Raw genomic sequence first — 16,401 nt, forward strand, 5'->3', positions numbered from 1 at the left:
GAGAGAGAGAGAGAGAGAGAGACAGAGAGAAAAAAACGATCAACAAAAGTAATCTACTGATCTATAATTACAAAGTATGCCGCCAATCCTCTCGCCATGTGTTTCAAATCAGAGAAAGAAATCTTTTTTTTTTTCATATTTTTCTTTCATTTGTTTTGATTTGATTTTATTTTAATCATAAAATGGAACATCGGACGTGCGAGATTATCAAGAAACATACAACTTTCATGTTAGATCCTTTCTAGCCTACATTTTGAAGTCATTCTGTTCCGATTAACTCATTCGAAGTAATCTAAAGTTTATTAAAAATGTTCGTCTCTTATGAAACGATCATGATCACTGCAATGATTAATTATTTTTATTATTAAAAAGATAAATTTAATTTAAAAAAAAATATTATTAACTTTCACGATTTTTTGTCGATATAATATAATAATTATTAATCAAGCTAACTTTCTCATTGCAGGATGCAACATATTAATATTGTAAATCTTATCAAATTGTCAATCAACTTTGGCATGACTACTTTTTACCAAATCAAATTCTAATAAAATATGTTTTATGTATGTTACCTTTCTCTTAAACAATTCTATTTTTTAAGTAAATTAATCCAACCCTCCATTAAAAGCAATTGTCATAATCTTAGAAACAAATTCATCCGTAAATTCGTGTCTCTTTTTTTGTCTGGAACCTTGACAAAAATATGAGATTTTTGAAGAAAAAAAAAAACAAAAAAAAACAAAAACAAACAATGAAAACCATAAAAGAGAAAGCGAAGAAGTCAAGTATCGTATTTCAATGACCTAATTTGAAATTGGAGAGCAAACAGTAAGGTGAAATAAGTGGATGATCTTTCCAAAACCAGTTCACTTTCTCCTATATCCTATATCCTTGAAAAATCAAGTTAAAATCTTAATATCCCTGATCCAAAATAACTTACAAAGAAAAAAAAACAAAAGTAAAGAGCAACAACGAAGGAATAAAAATATTGGATTGACCTTGAGAATATTCCTCAATTTAAAAAGGAACGACAGATACATCAACGATTGATCAATTAATCAAACGATATGTGATGTAATATGACAAATGGAATTAATGAACATATTTTGTATAATAATTGAAGAAGCATAAAATAGGAATTTGAGCTAATGTAAGCGATATCGTTTAGTTACACGTAATTACACGTATCAGTGGTTATTCAAGGCTGTTGTTGGTGAATGTTAAAACGATCGGAAGAGAGATGCGGAAGAAAGTTAATTTAAACGATAAAACTTGTAACGTGTTATTGCAATATACAGCTAAGTAATAATAATAATAATTATTATTATTATTATTATAAAGTATTACACATTTAACTTACCTCTGTACTAGTTCTTGGGGTACTACTCTTGGTAACAGCAATTTTGGGATTAGAATTTTTCTGAAAAACAAATATCATTGGTGTAATCGTCGAGTAGATTAAAAAAAAAAACGAAAACATTAGATTAATTTAAAAAAAAATCTTACCAATTGTGATAATCTTGCTTTGAAATCAGGAGGATAATTATCACTCTCTTCGGAATCTTTAACAGGATTTATTTGTTCAACAATTTTGCTGCTGCCTCTTCTTGGATTTTGATTTTTCGTTGTACTCGCCACAGTAGAAGTTGTTGATTCATCAATTTTTAACTTCTTCGATCCTCTTCTGGTAGTTGGAACGATAGTTGTAGATTCTGTATTAATCGATTTATCATCAACAGAAATAATTTCATTGGTCTGTTCTTTAACAGTAGTACTATTCGATGAAGAAGTTTCGATCTTATCTAAATGACCAGGTCTTCTTCTTAGTGTCCAGCCAGGATTACCACGAACTTGTGTAGAAGATGTCTTTATCGGTTTATTCGGGCTGGAGGTTATTTCATCGGTTGGAAATTTTCTACCTCTAAATCCTAAACCATGATTAAAATAATCTTCCTTCGTGGAATTTCTTCCTCCTTGAGAAACAGCCCGAATTCTTGACCTAACTCGAGATGGTCCTTCGGTAACTGTACGAGCCGATTCTCGTTGTCCTGTATTTCTTGTCGTTGAAATTGGAACTTCTGGAACCGGTAGTGTGGTGTACTCTAACGTTCCAGTTGTCATTTCGATTGGAATAGCTGTTGGAAAATCTACAAACAAACATTTTATAATAAAAGTTTCAAAATAACATGTATTATATTATTTGAAACTTACCAATTAATTTTGGTGTAGTTGTCTCAGCTCTGATCCTTCCTCTAGAACGTCCACGATTATCTTGAACCGTATCTACAGATCTTGATCTAATTTCAGGATTTCTAGAATTCCTGTCACCAGAAGACCTACGTTTGATCTCTGCTTGTTCTGAAACTCCATTTGTGATTGATCTCGAAACGATATCCAAACTTCTATCTCTTGTTCTGGATTTTTTGTCAACGTGATTTCTCGAACTTCTTCCATCGTTTCTATTTTTCGAACGAGTGGTAACAGTCTCGATGGTTTCAGGCGTGGTAAAGTCAACGAACTTGGATGATCCTCTTCTGGATTGAACCGATCGCGAATTCGATGTAGCAACTTCATCGTTTGATTTTCTCCGACTTTTCGTTCTATCAGAATTCCTCGATTCTTTTATATTCGATCTAGAATATTCACGATCGTCATTTCGTCTTTCAGCATTCCTAGATGAAGATCTTGATGAAGAATATTGATTCTCAGCAGGATCATTGATCACAGTCGTAAGTTTTGGATAATCCGTAGTCGCCAAAATGAGTGGTATGTCAACCCTGACACTTTCAGATTCTGTCAATTGCATCGAATCTTCCGTAGTTTTGATTCCTCTTTCCGAATCCTTCCTAGATCCTCTTGACGAACTATTTCTTCTTGTACTATTTGTCGAACTTTCAGAATTGAATCTCCTACTAACTGGTAATTCTTTTTTCAATTCTTTATCTGTATAACTCGTATGTATCTTCCTACCAGTTCTTGATCTTGAGTTTTCTGTAGTCCCAGAAAATACCGATGGTCCAGTGTTAACATTTAACTGTTGATCATTACCCTTTTTAATGGATTCTACTTTAGATGAGACTCTACGAGACGCATTGTTCTCTTTTCTTAACCTTGGTGCTTCTAACGTTGCTTCCTGATCGATTCTTCTTGAGATTTGTTTTTGATTTTGTTCAGGTAAATATCTTCTTTCGTTTCTTCTCGATGATCTTGCTCTCGAATCAGTTAATTGTTCAGGATTATTCTTCTTATCAGCAACACTTCGATCTCTCGATCCAAAAGATTCTTTAACATTGTCAGAATTTCTTGAAACTTGTCTGTCGTTGTTAGATACTCTTCGAGTTTCTCCCTTCCTTTCACGATTTGATCTCGAACGTAACGAAGATGCTGCACTGGTAGTTTCATATTTATCTAATAATTTTCCATCGAATTTTGCTGTACCTCGGTTACCAAACGTTTGCGATCTCTGCTCTTCCACCTACAGACAATATATTTCTTTAATTATAAGTAGAAGTGAAAGAAAAGATTTATACATTCGAACGAGTTGCGAAATTATTCATATCCGGTTTTACTTCATATACTTTCCTATATATATATATATATATATATATATTATTTATATATATATATTTTATGTTTTTTTTTTCGTTCTTTGTTGTCTGAATCCCCTTTACTTTATTTTTAATCCAGGGACAGGTAGAATTTTTATCCAAGTGATTGGATTTACTTGCAAGGTTTTTTTGTGGATTATTATATTAATTATTTAAAGATTATTATGCATATATAATGAATTTAATTTGTTGCTATATGGATTAATATGTAAAAGTAATAGATTTTATTTGAAATATATTTATATTGATGATATAAAAATTTATTATATTATAAAATATATTATTATATTATATTTTATATTATATATTTATATTAATATAAATTAATATAAATTAATATATTTATAATATAATATTATATTATTATATTATAAATATAATATTTTATATATTATAAAATATATTAATATTTATATATTTTATATAAGCGCTTCTTAAATTCAAATGACGAGTCTCACTTGTCAAATATACCCAAAGAATTTAAGGTAATACACTACTGTATATACCCGGAATATACAAAGATGCTTAAGATACAAAGATTCGCTTAACATGACCAATTTATAGATCATAGATCTATAGATCACTGGGACAAAGTCATCAAATTTGATGATCGATCTATGTTTACATAACGAATTACATCGAATACTCTGATAAGGTAGTTGCAAAAGCATTAATTATACAAAGAGGCTACTGAAAACTTTCTCTTGTAATTATCTTTTGATAACTGTGAATTAACTTAATGAAGAGTAACCATCGAGAACTATCGGATGTGTGTAATATAAAACTTGTTTTTTTTTTTTATATAATCGGATAATCTATTAAAATTATATTGCTACGTTTACTCTGTGACATATTTAAAATGTTAATTCTTATAAACTACAATATCTTTCTTACAATCACTTTTTCTAATAACAAATTCAAATCATTAGTTTCATTAGCAATTGTATTATGTAAAAATAAGCAATAGAAATTAATCTGAATAATAAATAGAATATTAATTATAATAAATGGAAACACACACACACACAAAATGAATAGTAGGCGAATTGATTAACATCTGACGAGTCCATATAAGATGTTTTTCTAGTTTCCAGATCAGATTCATACGATTGGAATTCTACATTACGTGCAACGGGATTCTTTGTTTAAATGAAAAGAAAAATATATATATATATATAATTAATAAATGCAATATACCAATCCTTTGGATTATATTTTTTTTTGTATCTACCTAGTTGAATAGGTTAGAATTAAAAGGAAAGGTGAATCGGTAGCAAGAGCAGGTCGATTGCTAAGTTGTCGAAAGCTTGCGAAAGTGATCGTTAGGATGGCAATTACGTCAGATAAGCATCGTTTGAAATAGCAAGATTTACGTAAATGGAATTAAGTTCAATCGACAAATCGTTCGACACTTATATCTTTAAGCCTGTTTGATGATCATCAATAAAAAAAAAACAAAAAAGAAACAACGAAATTCTTTCATTAGATTAAAACACAGAGAACTAAATCATGATCGATTTATCAATCTTCCATAGTTCGTGTTCTCAATAATTTAATGAAATTAATTCGATCAAACGGCTTCAGTGATCTCTGACGAGATAATTATGTGATCAAAGCGATCAACGAAGCTGGCAAGTAGTAATTCCCTGTCTGTGGTCAGACACAAGATCATCCTTAATGTTTCTTTTCAACCTTCATTGATTTTCAACTTGTGAAAGGATCAAACGTCAAATTATTTTACCTTTTAATTTAACGATATCTTTGTATGAAATATTTTATTTTTTGTTTTCTTATCTTATTTCTGTTTTTTTTTCTTTTGTTCGATTCAAACGTTTGCCATAAAACTATTTCATAGTAATGATTTCGTTATTATACATTTCATTGGATTTATAGTAAATGAATGTTCTTATGAAATATATACATAAGTAATAATTACATTTGTAATAAAAAAAGAAAGAAACCTCACTTTTTATAATCGATCAATAAAAAATATTTATCGTTGAACATGTAAGATGGAAAATTCAACGATGAACGGATATAAATTGAGAAAATCATAATTTATTTAGCAAGCATAGATAGTTCCGGTTATGTCGTCGATCTCTGAACGTTGCTATTACGTCTTAACAACACGCACGAGATCGGAGAAACGAGAATATACGTTTGTATATATATGTAAGATTACAGGTCTAAACTGTGTGATCAAATATAATAATTATAATATATGAATTATTTTTTACAAACTCTTTTTGTACGATCAATCAAAAAAAAAAAAGAAAAAAACAAATTCATTTCCTGGATTCGAAACAATTAGAAAAAACAAAAATTAAATCGATACTTTTTTCTCTGGTTTGCAATCGAGCAGGTAAAAGGTATGTGAGAGTTAGATTTGAAACGAGTAAGAGTACCTGTATTGGTATATTTACTATATCACATTAAGGTGTTCAATTTCAAATGGAAAACGAAGCCGATATACTTTTCCAGAAGGTTGCCTCTAAACTTTTGAAAAATAATGCGTGGGTTATCAATTACTAATACCTCTCTAATTTCTATGATCCTTTTTTTGTTCTAATCCTATTCACTAATTAATTGTCTTTTGTTCATCGATCTTTAAAATCGTATTACAATTAATGAAATGTTTTTGTTGAAAAAATAAATACAGATGATAAGACGTCGTCGTATTTTCGTAGCACAGGTTGTTCTCTCGTTGTTCCAGTTTAAGTTTTATCTTTATCTAATCCTAAAGAACACGTACTTACGTACGTAGAATCGATATTGAAAGTAAAAGTCAACGTTTCCACCACGTCACGTTTACTCTTGGTCAAGCATGCAATAGTAGCATTCAACAAGGCTGACCGATCGTGCGAATTACATACCTTATACTATTTCAATGGATTTTGATAACACTAATATCCCTAGTAGCACAAAATATTGAAAAATATTGAATACACGTGTATTTAATTTTAAAAAAAATGTCGAATCTCTTTTTAATATTGATATATCTATAAATATATCTATAAATATATAAATATTAATATTAAATATATTAATACATATTTAATATATTAATGTATATCTAATATATTATATCATTATATATTATATTATATATTATATTACATATTATATAGTATATCATTATATATTATACTATATATTATATCTAATATATTGAATATATTAATATATATTTATTATTAATATATATTTAAAAATTAATTTATATATTAATATATTTAATATTAATATATAAATATTAAATACACATGTATTCCATATTTTTCAATATTTTGTGCTACTAGGGATATTTTTGACTGAAAAATTCATTTTATTCCCGGACAAAATATAATTTTAACTTTGACGAATAATTAATTAATGATAATAATGAATTTGAGAGAATATTTGAGAAAGAGAAAGAGAAAGAGAAAGAGAAAGAGAAATACAATAAATAGGGGAAAGAAAGAGAGAGAGAGAGAGAGTAGAAAATAAGTTTGATGAGATATTAGTAAGAAAAGGAAAGAGAAAGATCTTATAGTGTCCCTTCACTTCTGACGTGAAAGGCGGATAATAGTTATAGTTGTTGTATTATTAAAGCATTTACCAAGTTGTGATTCTATTAAATTATCCCGTTGGTACTAATGATTCAACTATAGTGTGTCGGTATCGTGTTTGTCGCGTCATGGTGTTAATCTTTGGCAAGATTTCATAAGCGGACCAATATAACAGCTTCCTAGTTGAAAGAAACTGAACGATGATAGATAAAAAAAGAATAATATTGTATCTAACTAATCTACTAAACTACATCGAATGTCCTAAAGCTGTGTTGTATAACTTTCTCCAATAAGGTAGACGACAACATCGTTCCGATTAGTCGTCCTTGAATTTATTTCATAAATAATTGTATGAATAATTATTTATGTAATAACAGTCCAAACGATTTCTTTAATCTATCGATCAATTTGCTTAATCCTTTGAATGATGAATATTTTTATTTCAAATGTTTTGTTGCATATAATGTATTATATTATAATAAATATTATAATAAATATTATAATAAATATTATAAATATTATATAATATATAAATATTATTTTTTTATATTTATTATATAATATAATAATATATATTATTATAATATTATTATTATTATATATTATATTATTATATTTTTATATATTATATTATTATATTATTATATTATATTCTATAGAATAGTATTATTATAATAATATATAATACACTATATATTTTGATAATACTATTTTATATTAATATATAATATATAATACTATTTAATATTAATAATAAAATTATTATTATAATATACATTAATATAAACATTACATTATATTTTACATTACTATTAACAAGCACGTATGTATATGCATCGATAGATCACTCTGATAATTTTTACCAAACGCATATATACGTTCATAGCACTCTAAGGATTAATGGTAAAATTGCAAATTCGTCATAGGTGATATTTGCAGTTTCTTTAAGTTGCAATTAAATCGACTCTTTCTTCTGTTTAGATCGAGCAAGTAACATACTCATTAAAAGTGAAATCTTCGGCACATCTCAGCAAAAGGATAATTTGAAAGATCGATCGATAATAACCGGCATGCATAATCTAGTAGCTAGAAATAATAATAGCACACTGTGATTTCGTTTGGAATAGTTTCAGAGATGATTCGTAGGTGTCTACTAGCCGGATGGAGAGAATGAACCTTTCAAAATAGATTTAAAGAAAACGGAGAGAAAGAGATCTTCAAAATGAATCCTTTAAATGAATAGTTTATGAGAACGATGACGTTAAGGTCGTTTATCTTTTAGAAAGCCACGATCTTTATTGTCGTTACTCGTTCAAAACATAATAGACGAGTAGAATGTAATACATACAAATTCTATTAAACTATGTTGCAACGATCATTTTCTATAAGCAAAATCATAAATATCATATTTTAAATATGAATGAAAAGTGATTGAATTCCAAGTACGATTTAATTGAAAAAACAAAAGTATTATTATCGATTTATAATAACATTTCAGAATTATTGTCTAACCGTGTATTATCCAACAAAAAAATAGTAGATTTTTAATAAATATTGGATTGGCAAGAAAGTAATTTCGGTTTGCACTAATAAATAACATTATATTTGTTCGCTATTCTTTTATTAATGTTACAGTTTTTTAGTTATTTATATTATTATATTATTATATTTATATATTATATTTTTTTTCTTTTTTTTTTAATATTGGGTACCGGCAAAAATAATGAATTATTGAAATTTATGTTTGAATAATAAAATATAATTATTTAAATATTATATTAAAATAATTAAATATAAATTTAATATATATACTTAATATATTTTTATATATTTAATATATATTATATTATATATTTAATACATTTAAATATTTAATATAAATAATATATAATAATACAAGATAATAGATGAGTATACAGTTAAAATATAACATGACAAAGTCCTAATAAAAATATGAAGAAGAAGAAGAAGAAGATAATATAATAAATTAATAATTTATTTTATATAAATATATAAATATAAACTTTATATATTTATATAAAAATTTATTTTTATAAAACTTGGAAAATACAAAATGACGTGAATCATGTCAACGGCAACTAAGAATAGAACTTGAAAAGACGTGAATTCTAATTAGCAATCACGAATGTGTTAATAACATTTAATTATTTAATTTAAAATTAATTTTTTTTAGTATAAAAACAATTGAGTTTTATTTCACACTAGAGATAATCGAAATGACTTTCTTGCCAACCCAATAATTAAAATCGTATTACGAAAGAATTGAGAAAGCATTTATCAAAGTAGAGAAGATCGACCTAAAAAAAAAAAAAATGTATAACTGGCTTACGCCTCGTATGAGAAGGGCGTGGTTTAAGTGAACATTCTTAAGGTACCACCAAATCCTTTCACGAGGAGTGCACCTTCGTGACCCAACCAACATACCTTCTACCATATGAACAACAAGAAGAAACTTTCCAAAATGATCTTACCGTTCACATTTAGGATTCTCGATCATATTGAATTATTTCTTACGTTAGCTTCAAATGATTTTCTATGATTTTCTGCTCTTTTAAACGAATCAACGACGTGTCTCACGAATTATTTCTGATACCAATTGTAACTGGATTTTAATTTTTTTTTTTATTCTCTCTCTCTCTCTCTCTTTCTCTTTTTCTTGTTTTAGTTTTCTTTGTTACTTACAAATTGCCTGAAGCAGGATAGAAAGTAGAAGTTAACTATGTAAGTGTTAAAGGTCGATCGAAGATCCGTGAACATCTATGTAGATATCGAACCTTCTCTTTATCATTTTTTTTTTTAAATGGACAAATGATAATAAACTGTTGTATCATGTTTTTCACATAAGTTATTTAAGTTATTAAAAAAAATGATAAATAAAAACAACAAAATAATAACTTGTTTAGAAATAGTGACAGGAAATAAAGAAAAAGTGCTGACTACTTACAGGAAGAAAATCTGACGATTGTTTGATAAACGATATTCCATCCGGTAGTACGAGTTTATTTTAGAAAAAGATCTTGCAGATCTTGCTTTCTCCAATGACCTTTCCATTCATCCATTAAGATTCTCTAGATCTTTTCAGATTGCTCGATGTGACGTACAAAAATTTGTTTAAATTCATCATATAATTATTTATTAACACACATTTGCGATCACTGACGGTCAATCCAACGACGGTCTTTTCAAGTTCTTTTACGTCATTTGTAATTTTTTTAAAAGTTTTATTAAAATAAATTTTATAATATAAATATATAATATATAATAATATAAATATATATAAAAAATTATATTATAATATAATATATTAATTATAATATAAAATGAAAAATATATATAACTTCGAGTGCAAAGGGTTAAATATATAAATATATAAATATAAATTTTATATATTAAATTTATATTAAATTATTTCAATATAATATTTAAATAATTATATTTTATTATATTATTGTATTTATATTTTATATTTAATTATATTATATTTATTATATTATTATATTTATATTATATTAATACAATATTATATTTTATTATTTAAATATAGATTTAAATAATTCATTATTTTGCCGATACTCAGTATTAAAAAAAGGAAAAAAATATACCGGTCACGAATGTGTTAACACAGGTTCTTGATAAAAATAGAAAAAGAAAAAATATGTCAATCGAAAAAAATGTCATCGATAATTTCAGTAATTTATTCTTCAGTATCGTTCCAGTAGCTTGGACAAGTTTTCATGCATCGATCGTGTCATTTTAACGTCACGATTTTATTTTTATTTTTTTTTCCTCTTCTTCTTCTTCTTCTTCTTTTTGTCATTAAAAAAATATAAACGACCCTGGCCCAGCTTAATATAATCGAATGTTTACCAATTCACTTTCCATTTAATATAAACTCATTTAGAGCATTTGATCTATCGGATCAGTTAATAGACAAATAGACACAATCAAACGAAATGAAGTAGCATTTGAATAATTTAATAAGCAAATCTTTTGCTTCGTACAGATACTCTTCGTTATGAAATATAAATTACCTTGTCGTTTAAAAGAGGAATAATAATAGTCGTGAGAAATAATGTTCGAGGATTCAACAAAGACGATATTCTCGTGACCGACCGTTTTAAAATTCGATGCTCGTTTCGAAGGATAGAGAAAATGAAAGTGTAACGAACGAATTACATCGCAACTGACCATGGCTCCTAGGAGTTGATGCGCCTTGTAAATTCTATGCCGTGCGTGAAATAATAGAAACATTCTAACCTATCTCTGTCTCTATTTTTAATTTTACAATACATTTGTATCCTATGTTCTTTGTATATTTCTATTGTTACTATTATTATACTATGATTTGTGCATTGTTCTATATAGTACATTGGCTTCATATTAAAAAAGGAATGCATTTTAATTTGATATCTTATTATTATAAATTTTACATTATTTTTATAATTAATTATTATTTTTATTTAATTTTATTATATATATAAAATATATACTATAATTTAATATAATATAATATAATATAATATAATATAATAATATAATATATATAAAATAATATAATAATATAATATATATAAAATAATATAATAATATTAATTAATATTAAAATAAATAATAAGATAAAGAATTATTTATTAAATTAACGAAAATAATTATCAAATGTAAATTATCAATCTTTTGTTAATATCTTAAATATTTTATTAGAAATGAAATCGCAATTTAAGGAATATAAAAGTTGCTGAATACGATTAAGTATTGCTGTATCGAATCACACTTCCTACTTTCCTATCATCCCAATGATCGTACACGAATAGGAATTAATTATTCGTAAAAATTCGTTAATAATTTCGAAAGGTTATACCAAAAATATAAATACGTGTCTCCTCCTATTTTTCTATGAATCGTTAAAAGAATTTCTCTACTTTATTTGTTATGCAACTGTGTTCGTAGTTATCATAAGATTAAGAGATATAGCAGTCATAAAACTTTCGAAAATTCAAATTCTTTAGAACGATCTCATCATCTTGATTTCACGTTTCATAAAATCGTCTTTTCGAGTTTAAGAAATAAAGTAAAATCACGGATAAATGTTGAAACCGATAATTAGCTTGTTCTTGTGTGTCAGACACCGTTGTTACGCACTACTCTCATAGATGATAGATAACTTCGAATGTTACCGGACACTGAGTGAACGCATTACACTTTAACCGGTTGCATTCGTCTTTACTGCAATTTTTATGCGGTCTAAATATTTAATTTTTTTTAACATTTACAAAGAAATATACTAACTAAAGTTCCAATTGCAAATCAAACAAGTATCATCAAAGTATCAATCTAAGATGAGATGTAATAGATCATAAATCATAATCGTGAGTTTCAATGACGATTTGATTAGTTTGTCTCAAGAGTTTTTCTTTCTTTCTTTTTTTAGTAATTTTAAACGCATAATATATTTTATGTTGAATAATTTTAAGTATAGAAGGTAAAATATATATATATTTAAATATAAAATAAAATATATATTTAAATATATATTTTATTATATAATATATATATATATATATATATAATTTATATATTACATTTATATAAAATATATTTTTCTAATTTTTATGTAATATTATTTTTATAATTAAATATATTAAATTTTATAATTAAATATATAAACTAAAATATATATATATATATATATATTTAAATGTAAAATAGTTAATTTATTTTTATAATAATTAAATATACTATTATTATATATTATTATATATAATATATTTTTATATATAATTTCTATATAATATAATTTTTATAATTAAATATATTAAATATAATATTTAATATATTTAAAGTTTATAAAAGGTAAAATATAGTAGAATTGTGTGTGTGTGTGTGTGTGTGATATTTTTTTAACAAAAAACACGTAAAATACAAATAAACAAAAATATATCACCCATACCATATTATTCAACTTATTATCAAAAATAAGAAAAGAAATTGTTGAGACGACCTAATAGTTTATTTTTCAAATACACTTATGAGAACCATGTTTATTTCCGTTCTTATCACAGAAACAGATGATGGTTCGTGTTGTTGTTGCCAAGTGTAAATATCTAAGTGCATAAGAAAGAAAAGAAGGCGTAAAAACCGCAGATGTAGATGTTGCACCTTGCACAAGTGCAATCTAAATCTGGTTTTCCATCGGAGAAAGCGCCTCTTCTCTTATTCCATCCTTCTTCCTTCCACTCACTTCCTCATACATCATTACAACGTATTACATATATATATATGTGATAGTAAAATTGAATGAATAAAAAAAAAGGTAACATGATTTAAGTTACATGATTTAAAAAAAAAAATAAATCAAAACGGATGATGAAATAAATAAAAAAACGATCTGGATGTTAAAGCAAAAGAAAAGAAAAAAAAAAAAAAAAAGACAGAAAAAAAACGTGTTAAAAATTAAAACATGGCGCGTGTTGTTTAGAATCTCACGAAGTTTTTAAAATGGTTTGTGGCCACGCGACGATCTAAACGTTTAAACCTCTTTTAACCTTTCTCATAATGTCTCTCGTAATATCGAGAGCACGATCTCTCGTTCAGCTCGATATTGCGGTCTCCATTACGATTTGCTTTTTCTTTTTTTGCTACTTTGACAGAAAAAAAAGAAAGGGAAGGTTTGAAGATAGTGTCAGGAATAACTTCAGACAAGTTTATCACTATCGAAAGGATATTATCGAGTAAAGAAATCCTGTCGTCCTCGATTGTATTCAAGTTATTCGGTGCAAGGACGAACTACTTTGTATTTTAATTTTGTTTTTTTACTTGTAAATTATTCTTCAACTAAAAATAAAATCAGAAAAGATTAAAAAAATGTTAATCAAACTGTATCCTTCTTATATTTTTTTTTTTCGTTGTGCTTTAGTTGAGTAATTTATTTTGGACAAACTAGTTTATATTTTATTTTATTTTTGTTTTTTTTTTACTTGTAAATTATTTTTCAATCAAAAATAAAAAAAAAAGATTAAAAAAATGTTAATCAAACTGTATCCTTCTTATATTTATTTCGTTGTGCTTTAGTTGAGTGATTAATTTTGAAAATGTTACGTAACGTAACAAAAAAAAAAAAAAGGAAAGAAAGATCAAAAGGATAAATCGATCGATCGACTGATCGATATATTGATTTTATTCTATTTTTATTGCTTAAGAAGTTCTATAGAAATTAATTAATACACAGTAAATAAATAATGACGTATGAAAGAATAATATTTTAAAAAGAGAAACTTTCTATTCGTTATAGATGATTAAATGATGGACTCAAACACGAAGACCTTTAATAGTCCTTGCACCGGATGCCTCTTTCTTACGAAACTATTTCTAATCTTTCTTTTTTATGACAACGTTGTAAAAATAAAACTAGAGAAACAGAGACAGTAAAATAAAAAAAATAAAAATAAAAAAAAAAGGAAAATTTTGATCGTTGGTAAGAATAAACAAGTTGTTGTTTCGTACAGGACTCGTTTTCTTTTTACTAATTTATCATACAAATCTTTCAAACGAGAGTTCCAACTTTCACGAAATAAAAACATTCAAATTGTAGATATTTTTTTTTTTTAAGAGAAATGGCTCATCAATCGAACTAATGAACCAAGAGAACCAATAGTCTACTTTGTTGTCTTCAATTAAAATATTATTATAAATAAAATATTATATTAATATAAATATTAATATAAATAATTAACATAAGATCTGTTCGTGGCTCGGTGCTAGAGTCTCGAATTCGTATCCAAGGATCGCGGGTTCGAATCCCGGCAGTCTTGGAAAATAAAATGTAAATAATTAACATTGATAATTATTATATATTAAATTATATATATAATTGATATTATATATATTATATATTTTTATATAATTATTATAAATAATATAATAAATAAATATATATATATATATATATTATTTTTATAATAATATTAATATAAATAATTAATATTAATAATTATTATATACAAAAAATTATACATATATATTAATATATTTATTATTATATTAATTATATATGTAAATATATATTACAAAAATATAAATTATATGTATATTTATGTTACAAATGTAATTCGCAAACGTTTAAATGGCAAAAAAAAAAATAATAGACAAATAAAAAAAGAGGAGAGAGAGAGAAAAAGAAAGAATGAAAATGGCCTTGTACTCTGTTACAAGTCAGACAGAAAGATCAGACAAAGATCACGTAGTATTTCACGAGTTCCATTTAGTTTTTTTTTAACATTCTAAACATTAACAAAAAAAAAACAAATAAAGATGATGTAAAGATAAAACATCATCGATAAATTGCAACAGTTTATTGAATCAAAAAAAATATCATTAAAAAAAAAAACAAGAAAGAAAGAAGAATAAATCAATGTAGAACGATTGCATGAAATTAATGAGAGAGACAAATGTAATTAACATTATTTAATACTAATTGTGCAAATAGGTAACATCGCGACAAATAGACGTTGAAAAAAAAATATATAATTATTCGAAGGTTGATGTAAACTAGATCATGTAAATGATTTGATCCAATATTCATTCGTTTGATCAATCTCTTTTTTTCTTTTTCTCTTCTCTTCTTCTACCATCAACGATTATTTCTTTTGCAATAAATTAATAAATTAAATGAAATAAGAAGAAGAAACTTAGTAGTAAATCTAGGTCTACGTAATAATAACTCTGACACACGCAATTTCTTATGCAATATTATAACACCAACCAAAGATACTCTTTGAATCTAATCAAAGAAATTAATCTAACAAAGAATTTTTATCGACTTCTTGGTTCTTACGCAAAATTGAAACGAAGAATCACTTTGACGATGCACCTTTACGTACGAGAGAATAATTGCATTTAAAGTAAGGAAAAGATGAGTAATTTAGATAATGATTCTTGAGTTGAAAGAAAAAAAAGAAAAAAAGAAAACAATTCGACCTTCGTTATAATTAAGCGATCATTAATTAAAATAATAAAAAAAAAAAAAAAAGAAAAACAATGTTCGAATTTTTCAACTGAAAAATGTTGACTTTTGTTACTAGTGCAAAAAGATAGTTTAAATCGATTTCACTTGCATGAGCAAAGAGTTTGCGTTTACAGTTGGTGTGTCAATAAGTCAATATTTAGCCTGCAGCTTTTATTTGTTCTTATTCGATTTTTATCCTACTACTTCTACTTCTACTTCTACT

General features: G+C 25.9%; 1 protein-coding gene across 1 annotated transcript in view; it reads right to left on the bottom strand.

Annotated features, from left to right (window-relative positions):
• Positions 1–16,401, bottom strand: part of LOC107071528 (uncharacterized) — a 39,986-nt gene that overhangs the window by 14,301 nt on the left and 9,284 nt on the right. The window contains exons 5-7 of the mRNA XM_089178609.1: positions 2,212–3,475; positions 1,507–2,147; positions 1,361–1,420 (exon numbers count right to left, since the gene is read on the bottom strand). Coding sequence (XP_089034735.1) covers positions 1,361–1,420; positions 1,507–2,147; positions 2,212–3,475 — 1,965 coding nt within the window. The remainder of the gene's footprint in view (positions 1–1,360; positions 1,421–1,506; positions 2,148–2,211; positions 3,476–16,401) is intronic.

The sequence above is a fragment of the Polistes dominula genome, unplaced genomic scaffold (assembly GCF_049000335.1).
Source record: "Polistes dominula isolate Pdom_NZ unplaced genomic scaffold, Pdom_raw_medaka contig_11, whole genome shotgun sequence".
NCBI classification, from domain to species: domain Eukaryota; kingdom Metazoa; phylum Arthropoda; class Insecta; order Hymenoptera; family Vespidae; genus Polistes; species Polistes dominula.